The following is an 11,305-nucleotide window of genomic DNA, read 5'->3' on the forward strand; positions in this document are numbered from 1 at the left end:
AGTGAGGCTGCCAATTTAGTGCCAATTAGTACTGAAATATAGGCAGCTTTGTGCCATGGACTGAAACCCACCAGGAACTAACCTGAGATTGCTCACTCATTAATTAACATTACTTTGACTGTCTTTGGTGCCCAAGAGCAATTTTACACGTAAAAATCCAGTCAGGTACAAGGATATCTAACTTTACAAACAAAATTTTTTGTCTTACATTACAACCACATCTTTGTAATAAAGGCAATAATTTAAATAAAGGAGTATCTCGCCAGTTTTTGTGATCTTTCATATGCCCAGGCTGGTTCATACAAAGCCAGATGGGGCCACATCTGAAAGTTCCAAGTATCAGTACCCATCAGGAGGCATTCACATAGCAATGAACATTTCCCTGGTGTTGTAATTAATGGGCTTACTTAATATGCATAATAAGGACTAATAACCTCAGCCTGTTTGATGTGCAGAAATGCAGACAATCTTAAAAAAGCTGTTTTCTTTTATTTTCCCGTCTGTCCCATAGTTCCTACCTAACGTGGAGATGTTTCTGTCACATTCTCAAAAAGCCTTAGTTTGCCATCCTCTGAAAAAATTGATTAAGAGCCTCAACCTCAGGAGGTGACCTGCAGTCAATAAATGCACGAATGCCACTGTCTGTTCTTTGAGTAAAATTAACTTAAGATAAAGGTGTTCAGATCAGAACAGCTTATTGACACAATGAACAGAGCACCAGTTTTGTACAGTCTGTAGCGTGGTGCAACAAGAAAAACTTGCATTAAAAAAAAAAACAACAATATAATAAAACATACAGTGGTGAATAATGGCAGCATTATCAAAAGAATGGATCATATATAATATGATTATTGAGAGACTCATCAGTTAAATTGTTTTTGACAATCTTTTAATTTTTAACATTGCCTGGAAATCTTCCTTGGTACAAATTGGTTGTATTATTTCAGTTTTAAGGAAAGACATAAAAAATATGCAACCCAGCAAAAATACTGTCAGCTAAAGCACGAATCACCAATATAATAGTTACTATTTCATAGCAGCACCTTGCAGGATGAAAACCTGCAAAGCACTCATGAGTGAGGTGTTAAGTCTCCTTTAACATTGCTTCATGTCGCTGCAGGAAGAAAACAATTTTCTGCAGCAGAATTTTATTTGAAGAGAGCTTGAACCATTAATGGTAGTTGCCACCAGATGTGCATTTATAAATCGAGTTATTGTAATGATTGCTCGAGACATGCAGTACTTTATGGCACTAAAAAGTGGCAACTTGGCTCAGTTGATAACACTGTCGCCTCAGGATCAAAAACTTGTGGGTTCAAATCCAACCATTTTGTTCAATATATAATGCAACCTGCTATTTCAATGCAGCACTGAGCGACATGGTATTGTCCTTTAATCATTAGATTCCATCTGCCAATTAAAATCCTAATGTTACCCTGCCAATATTTGAAAATAATGGTGCTCCCTTTGTCTACTGGTCAATAATTGTTCCTAGTCATCCAAATTGATACCCATGATCTCAATGGTATTATTCAGTTGGACATGGACAGTATGTGATGTATTTACTCACTTGCACTTAATTTTATGTGACTTCACTCAAGGTACTTCATTAGATGTGTACACTCCAAGAAATTTTCCTTGAACATCTTGATTACAGTTGCGGATTGATGTAAACAAATGTATAGAATCTAAGTAAGATCAGCCAATCCACAACTGAAACTAAAAACTACCAATTTTCCACATGTTAAAATTTTTAATATAGACATTCTTTTAAGTTTATGACTAAAATATATCTTGTGTTTAAAAAGAACTGAGCTAATCTATGTTATATACAATAAACAGTCTAAAATCTATTGAGATGCCAAATCTATTCTCTTCTTTAGGGTTATTTAAACATACAAGATAGGTTATCATAGGTTGGGACATCATTAAGAGCACGCTACCTTAGTGATAATGTGGACTGATATCTGGAAACATGTACTATTGGTTTACGAACATTCTTGAATGAACAAATTCTGCTCCCCTTATTTGATCTATTTGTCTGGTATTGGTGTATTAGTGTCCCACACACCAAGAAACAGTGAAAAACTTGTTTTGTATATTATCCAGGCAAGCCATGCCATATGCAAATACATTAAGCAGCACAAAAAAATAAATAAACTATGTGCAGAATATAGTGTTGCCAGTACAGAGGAAGGGAAAATATTTATTTTAAAGTGCAAGAACAGTGAGGAAGATTGGAAGGTCAGGAATTCATCCCTGGCATATGCGAGATTTGTTCAAGAGTTTGGGGACAGTAGGGAAGAAACTGTTCTTTAATCTGGAGGAATCATCTTTCAAGCTTTTTCATATTCTGCCTGATGGAACAGAGGAGGTGTGTCAGTAGTCCTTGATTATGGTGGCTGCTTTCCTGAGGCAGCGTGGAGTTGGACGGAGGCTAGTTTGTGTGATAGACTGGGCTGTGCTCACAACTCTCTGCGATTCCTTACAGTATTTGGCAGGGCAGTTCTGGAGCCATTGTAATGCATCCAGATAGGACACTTTCTCTGGATTAAGTGAAGAGATTGATTAGAATAATTGAACACATGCTGAATTTCCTTGGTGCATGTAACTCCTGACTCACTGATGTGCCCTTTGAAATGACGTGGTAAACCAGGTCAGGGGACAGTTAGAGATGGACAATAAACGCTGATATATTCGCATCATGTGAATTAATACATTTAAAAAATACAATTGTCAATAGATGGAAAAGATTATATTGTTCACCAGGTCCATAAGCATTCAAATCAGTTCCATACCGTGCTCTTTCCTCAATGCCAGCAAATTATTTACTGTCAAAGATTGGTGGCCACCAATTGGCACACAGAGGGATAGCGTGGGCTCCAAAAATTAATTAGCTTCCAGAATTGTTCAGGAATTGCTGTTGATATTTCAGAACATTATTGGACCTTCCTATTTAGGATTACCATTGATGTCTTTATATCTTACAATAGTTTCCAGGCGTACACTGTTGCTCAAAACAGGACAATAAAATTTATGATGGGATTGTGGGGCATCAGCTGATCTCCAAAAGTCATTTCACAACTGGTTCCACAGCTTTACTTTCAGACTTGTCGTAGTGTCCTATAGCAGAGGGGTGACATGGTGGCGCAGCGTAGAGCTACTGCCTTACAGCGCCAGAGACCTGGGTTCGATCCTGATTATGGATGCTTGCCTGTACGGAGTTTGTACATTCTCCTCAAGACCTGCGTGGGGTTTATCCGAGATCTTTGGTTTTCTCCCACACTCTAAAGATGTACAGGCTTGTCAGTTAATTGGCTTGGTATAAATGTAAAATGTCCCTTGTGTGTGTAGGATAGTGTTAATGTGCGGGGATTGCTGGCCGCTGTGGACTTGTTTCCGTGCTGTATCTCGAAACTAAACTGAGTAAAATGCAATGTGCTCTCCCATCTGTAAATAATTTGTGTTAGCTTTTTATCTTGAAAATATCACAAAAAAATTAACAATTTATAGTGAAGTTGGTTCATTTTCTTCTCACTATGGGATTTGGATGTAACTTTCTGACAAAAATCTTTTTTTATAAAGTCATAGATTTTCATTGCATCGGGACTTTGCAAAGCATGTTTGAAATGTCTCAACTAAGTTCCTGAAAGTCAACAAATTACTGTTTGTAATTTGTCATTGATTGCCAATAATTCTACCTCAATAAATTAGGATGGCTATTGATGCAGCAAATTGTACCATCTGACCTATAATTATTTTTTTTAATAATTATTTTTATTAGAAGCATATGTACAAATAATAATAAGCGACAATTTAATTACAGATTTCTTACATAGCTTCAGTTTTTTTTAAGAGTAAAGATAAACGGGGCGACTTGACGAAAGCCAGAGTGGAGTGGTCGTGGTCTAGAGATAAGTAAAGTAAAGAGAGAGCAAGTCATTTGTGCGAGAAGAAGAAAGAGATGTTTAATCAAAAAAAGTTGTCACACACCCTAGACGCAGAGCTGAGAAACTGTTTTTTTTTTTTAGACAAATGTTGTTTGGTTTGTTGCACCTTCTAACAATAGATTATGGGGACAGATCACATTGGTGAACGTTGAATGTAACTATTCAGTCCAGAAACTTTCCAAAACGCCACCCGTTCCTCCTTTCAACTGCCTGTCCCCTGATTCCAAGCAACTGGTGTTCAAAAGGAACCAGCCTCCTCTCTCTCTCTCTCTCTCTCTCTCTCTCTCTCTCTCTCTCTCTCTCTCTCTTACCTTTTCAAATATTCAATGGAAATGGAGCATCTACAAAAAGTTATGGTTTATCAATTAAGACAAGTCTTATTTTTTCCAAATGCAAGGTCTCAGTCATTTCCGTAACCCACATTTTAATTGTGGGGGCTGCTGGTTTTTTCCAAAATGTTAGTATTAACTTTTTTGCAGTTATCAGGCTGTAGTCAAGAAATTGACTCTGACTTGTCGTAAATGCTGCCCGTTTGTAGTAGCAACTGGTGTCTATGATAACTGCCTCGCTCTAATCTCTCTCTCTCTCTCTCTCTCTCCTCCCTCTCTCTCCGTAAATGCTGTCTGGCCCTCTGGGTCCAATTGGATATTGATAACTTCAGAAATAATTTTTAAAATGTCCACCCAGACATTTTGAATGTTTATACAAGTTATAGGTATGCATTGTTGGCTTCTTGAAATTGACATCTATCACAAAGCAGGGGAAAATATTTGGAAAAATCATATTTAATTTTACCTTCGAATAATGTAGTCTGTATAATATTTGAATTGAATCAAGGAGTGTCTAGCATTTAGCCAGTCCAAACTCAGGTTTACCCTATATTGTAAACTATTCATCCCATGGTGTCTTATTTTTTCCAAATGCAAGGTCTCAGTTATTTCCGTTATTGTGGGTTGAGCCAACTCGTCTAGTCCATGCTCGTCTAGTTTGTAGTATGATTCTGAAAACGGGACCCAGACATTTGAATTTTTATACTCAGTAGCGGGGGAAAAATATTTGGAAAAATCATATTTAATCTCTTAAGAGGATATTGTAAATATAAGATATTAATTTATTTGTGTTGTGATGTCTATTCAAACATTTGTCAAGGGTTTCTGGTACAAGTCTGTAATCTTGCATTTGTAGTTTTGCATAGTCTCTAAGTTGCAGATATCTAAAAAAATGATTAGAGTGTAACTCGTATTTCTGTTGTAGTTCCTGAAATGAGAGAAAAATACCATTTTGGTAAAGGTCTCCCACTGTTTTAATTCCATGGGTTTTCCATTGAACAAATCCTCTATCTAGAACAGACGGTTTAAAAGAAGGGTTATTTGCAATCGGGGGAAAAAGGGATGTATTACCCAATTTTAGAGTGGGTTTTAGTTGTTTCCACATACGTATAGCACTATGTATAATCGGATTTCCTCCGTATGTTTTTTTATTCAAATTAATCGGAGCTAAAAGACTGACCTATAACATTTATTTGCAATGGAATATCACTCAAATATGGATTATATTAGTCCATACGATACAATACGATAGAACTTTATTGTTTCCAGCAGGAAAATTTGTCTGCCAACAGTCATGAAACACAACAAGATACATGGAACATGAAATTAAAGTGACGAGTGAAAAGACCAGGATTGGGGATGTTCAAAGATTGTGGACGGGGAAGGAGAATCAGTCTACCCTATGACAGAAGGGGGAGGAGTTGTACAGCTTGATAGCCACAGGGAAAAATGATCTTTTGTGGCATACACTGTAGAAGCAACTAAGCAAGTTAGGAAGTAACATTTTATATTCTATTCTGTGCACTAAATGTGTCAAACTAACATCTTAAATGGGATTTCTTTGATCACTATTTGTCTTTATTGGTTTACTGAATACAGAATAGGCAAATAGCAACTCTTAAATGCAGCCTTTTTTTAAAACTAAACTGAGGACAGATGGTGTTTGGCCCAGATTGAAAAACATTGTTGAGATGGCCTATTGACGGATTAGTGAAGTCTATAGAGGGATCTATTCAGGTTTTAATCATTTTGTTTTTGACCAAATTCATATCAGTAAGTCAGAAATCAGTCCATCTTCAGGATTGTATTAGTTCACCTGTATTAGTCCATGTTCAACCAATTAAGATACGATAGTGGCGGTTAAGAAGCTCTTAGAAAGACACATGGTTCTGGACATGTATGGATCATGTTCAGGCAAATAAGATTAGTATATCTTGGCACCATTTTTGGCCCAGAAGTTATGGGCCAAAGGGCCTGATCCTGTGCAGTACTTTTCTATGTTCAATGTTTCATGTTCTAATTAGTGGAATGAAACTGACTGACTGGTTCTCTTTTCTCTTTTCTCTTTTTTTAAATTCCAGGATAATAGCAAAGGCAATGGTGAACCTGATGTTGTCGCAAAGTGTAGGCATCGTATTTGGACCAACTCTTATGTGGCCTGAAATGGAAAATTCAAATATGGCAGTGAACATGATGTACCAAAACCAGATAATCGATCTGATACTTACCGAGCATGCTGAAATCTTCAACCCCGAGGGGTTGTGAGCGTGCCGTACTCTTGTTCTCAGATATGATGTTTGTGAAAACATTGTTAATTTGTGGTCCTGCTGCATGCACAAGGTTGCGAGCACATTAGCATGCTCATTTTTTTTGTTTTTTCCCTCAGTTTCATTTATATTAATCTGTACAGATTAATTTTACCTGGAATTGTGCTTTTATTATTTTGTTTTGTTTCTAATCACCGATTGATGGTTGCTTATTTTTATATGATTCAGTACAAACTATTTGGACAAAAGTGCCTTTACTTTTCTAATCTAAAATATTCTGCTAATATTGGTCAGATTGCAGTCAAACTCAAAGCTGCATGATTATTTGAACAGTCAGTGATAGAAGACAACAAAATGTAATTTTAATTATTAAAATAGAGTAAATAAAGGGCATATTTTTAACTTTATTTTTTTTAAAGGAATAGTCTGGAGAATATCGCTTATCCCTTTGGAACATTTCAGAAAAGATAAAGGACATCTCTTTATAGCAAGGCATAAAGAACTATCTCGTAAATAATTTAAGGTAGTCAAAAATGCTGGGGAAACTCAGCGGGTGAGGCAGCATCTATGGAATGAAGGGATAAGTGACGTTTCGGATCGAGACCCTTCTTCAATTTACTCAGTTAATTGAGCTTGCTTTATTTTAACATGAGGAATATAATAGTTTAAGGTCTTCATAGACTTGGATACGGATCATCGATGATTGATTGGTGGAACATACATAGGGATCAATAGGCCCACCTCTGCTCTTATATTTTCCTCCACCCTTGTCCACCAAATCTGAGCCTCTGCTTTAGATTTCTCACTGCACTCATCTATTCAAAGCCCCACCCCTGCTTCCTGGGTAATTAAATCTGATATTTGATTTATCCCAATTCCTCATCCATCTGAATATCACACCAAGCAACGAACTAATCATCACATACTCTTCATCACATAAACTATTCCATTAAAAAAATCAAGGCTTGTGACCAAATACTAAGTGTCTTTTGCTCTTTCGATAGATGTGGGTGTAGATAGTCAAATCAGCATTCACTGACAAACTTAATTTTCCTTGAAATGTGTAGCATTCTGGGTCACTCCCAGGCTAGAAGAAGGATCAGATTACAACAGATTAATAAACTATGTGTCAATTGAGGATTTTGTCTGATCTGTTCCATGAGATTGAATAATTTGATTGAAGAAGGGTTTTGACGCAAAACGCCAACTATCCATGTTCTCCGGAGATGCTGCCTCACCTGCTGAGTTACTCCAGCACTTTGTGCCCTTTTGTGTATTAAACAGCATCTGCAGTTCTTGTTTCTGCAGATTATCAAAACTTATTGCCAAGTATGAAGAATTAGCACTCATGAAGTAGAAGAGGGTTGCTGGCAATGATGACAAAGTTGCCAAATGTTAATATTGCAATAACTTTCTAATTAACCAATTATAGCTACTTGTACATCAATCAACTGTTTTTTATACCCACTCATAGATACAACTTTGGGTTTGATCAATGGTTAATTCAATAATTCACTGGAAGATTGCTTTTCTCTTTGAGCAGTGAAGCTATCCTAACAAACAGAAAAGCTATTTCATGTTATCTTTAAGACTGGGTTTCTCCTACTGATATTTTGCTTTTCATGTTTGCTAGGTTCCTTTTTCACTTCCGCTGACTTTCGCACTCAGAGGTTTACCTCATGCCAGACAGTTTATTTTCTGAAAGACAAAATGTTGGCTTTTTTTCTCCCTCACTGAGGTGAGAAAGTTCTACCCACCTCCAAAAATTTGGCTTTGAACTGGTAACACTGATCACGCATGTTTGCTGGACTCAAAGGTGCGAGCCAGGCAGATCTGAAGCACAGCCCATGCTAATTTTCTCATCAAAAACCACTTCCAGTAGGGTGTGAACTAAACGTTGTCTTAACATCTAGTCCTCATGCATGAATCACTTTCAACTGATTATTGATTGAGTTAACAAAAAGCTCAATGAGTTTTGCACAACCGTTGAAGGGGCATTGCTGGCAGGAATTTACAGCGCGCAAGGCCAGATTTCTCCAGAGACAACACGGAATACAACTCCTTGTATTTGATCTGCAAGGTTTGGATACAGAGACTTGCTGAATTTGGAAAAAGGTGCCTTCCGCACAAAAGACTGAAAATTAAAGTCCAACATTTGCTATTGACTTTGAGTCTCTAAATTGTCAACACACAGTGGCAGCTGAAAAAATAACTTCAATATACAATCTCCAAATGTCTTCTCTCTTACTTAATAAGAAAATATAACCATATAACCATATAACAATTACAGCACGGAAACAGGCCATCTCGGCCCTACAAGTCCGTGCTGAACAATTATTTTCCCTTTAGTCCCACCTGCCTGCACTCATATCATAACCCTCCATTCCCTTCTCATCCATATGCCTATCCAATTTATTTTTAAATGATACCAACGAACCTGCCTCCACCACTTCCACTGGAAGCTCATTCCACACCTCTACCACTCTCTGAGTAAAGATGTTCCCCCTCATGTTACCCCTAAACTTCTGTCCCTTAATTCTGAAGTCATGTCCTCTTGTTTGAATCTTCCCTATTCTCAAAGGGAAAAGCTTGTCCACATCAACTCTGTCTATCCCTCTCATCATTTTAAAGACCTCTATCATCCCCCCTTAACCTTCTGCGCTCCAGAGAATAAAGACCTAACTTATTCAACCTTTCTCTGTAACTTAGTTGTTGAAACCCAGGCAACATTCTAGTAAATCTCCTCTGTACTCTCTCTATTTTGTTGACATTCTTCCTATAATTGGGCGACCAAAATTGTACACAATACTCCAGACTTGGTCTCACCAATGCCTAGTGCAATTTTTAACATTGCATCCCAGCTTCTATACTCAATGCTCTGATTTATAAAGGCTAGCATACCAAAAGCTTTCTTTACCGCCCTGTCTATATGAGATTCCACCTTCAAGGAAATATGCACGGTTATTCCCAGGTCCCTCTGGTGTGTTATTATATATTGTGACTCTGTTGGTACTGCAATACTGATAATATTTGTTTTTATTATTTAGTACCTGTATTCTTAAAAATTAAACATAAAATATGTTGTATAAATATTTCTCTGTATCTGCTTTATGAAAGAGCAGGATTATCTCTTTGTTATCTCCATGTTATGGAAATATATGGATTATCTCCATGTTATGGAAATATATGTCAAGAAATCAGCAAAATTTAGAAAGTTATTGCAATAACAACTTTGGGCAGTTTTGATGATCAGCCTTTCCGAATTAGATCCATTTTCGAATTCCGTTCACATGATGTTGTACCGATAGGAATTGACGAAAAAAAAGCGTCCTCCAACTATGTAATTCATTGAGTTCCTAACAAACCAACTGCGCAGATAAACCATTTTCAGATGGTTGTATGTTTGTGTCAAGATGTGAACACTGCAAGGACAGGGTTTAATCGAGATTCCAGGTCTATTTCTAAATCGCTTCAGCATTGAATGTATTGAAAAACTGACAAGAGAAAACATTTGTTTTCTGATCAATTATCATTGTACAATTCAGAAAAGGGGAATTTATAGAAGAAAAAGGAATGCAGCTTTCTAAATTATATCACCTGATAGTGGTTGTTGAAGCCCAATTTTATTCGGGTTTTAACATCAAATGAGAACAACGACTATTCAACCAAAATATATGTCTATGACCAAATTATATTTCATCTTTTTTAAGTGATATTGGCCTTTATGGAACAACGCTAAATAAAATTTCTCCCAAATTGCTATCTATTGTGCAACAATTTTGTATACTTCAATTGTAAGCAATATTGTACAGGTATCTATCTGGTTTTGCTAGGTAAATGCATTACCATTTTTCCACCATGTTATCTGTTTTGAAATTGAAAATAAAATTGGAACTGCTTAAGCTTCTTGCACAACGTCAACTCATCTGATTTATTTTGTTCTTGCTTTCTTTTGAACCAGAGGCTGTTTCATTTCCATTATTTCTACTTTATGATTCACATTATATTTATAGCCCATATACAGTAAATGAGTGGACATTCAATTCCTCAGTTTTTGCTAAATATAACACTCACATGTATGAACTGGTAGATAAAGAAAGATTAATATTTCCTAGCTTGCTTTCTACCAGCTTGCCTTCCACTAACCCTTTACTTCATATAATTCCCACACAATGAAGTTATGGACTAATCATAGCAACCAATGCGTATCAATCAGAACAATATGTGGTAGTAAGGAAATCATAAATCCAAGGAAATCATAGATCCAAAATTAACTTATTATCTCAACCACATGACTAACAAAATGGCCATATCCTGAATCCAAAATAATTTCTGTATAAAGACTATCCTGTTTGTTTTAGAATGATATTAATGCTTCCATTGTCTCAAGCCTGTTCCAAGTTTGACAAAATGCTCTGTTTTTTTCTGCAGATTAGTTTTGAAATTACTCCATTACTCCGCCTTTCCAAATGTGGTGAAATAAATTATAGTATTATATAGTTCTAGAAATAGTCATTATTAAACTTCCCATTTATTGTCTTTCCCTGGCCATTTGCACCAACCAAATATCCAGTCTCAGCTCCAGGGAAACACTGAGTTTGCCTTTGAACCCTTATCAGAGAAGCAGAGAACAGTGGAAGGAGATACATTTCAGGTAGGTGACATTCAGCCTGTGGTGTAAAGATCATGAAAAAAAAAACATGGGGGTAAACCAACAGGGGATAAAATTGTACTGATCCGTTGCCAGAAGAATATATGT

The 11,305-nt window shown here is 36.6% G+C and overlaps 1 protein-coding gene across 1 annotated transcript in view; it reads left to right on the forward strand.

The window, feature by feature from the left end:
- LOC129699053 (rho GTPase-activating protein 15-like) overlaps window positions 1–10,447 on the forward strand; it is a 688,053-nt gene extending 677,606 nt beyond the window's left edge. The window contains exon 15 of the mRNA XM_055638666.1: window positions 6,361–10,447. Within this exon, the coding sequence (XP_055494641.1) occupies window positions 6,361–6,544 (184 nt within the window). The 3' untranslated portion in view covers window positions 6,545–10,447. The remainder of the gene's footprint in view (window positions 1–6,360) is intronic.
- The last annotated feature ends 858 nt before the right edge of the window (window positions 10,448–11,305 follow it).

This window comes from Leucoraja erinacea, chromosome 7 (assembly GCF_028641065.1).
Source record: "Leucoraja erinacea ecotype New England chromosome 7, Leri_hhj_1, whole genome shotgun sequence".
Taxonomy (NCBI): Eukaryota; Metazoa; Chordata; class Chondrichthyes; order Rajiformes; family Rajidae; genus Leucoraja; species Leucoraja erinaceus.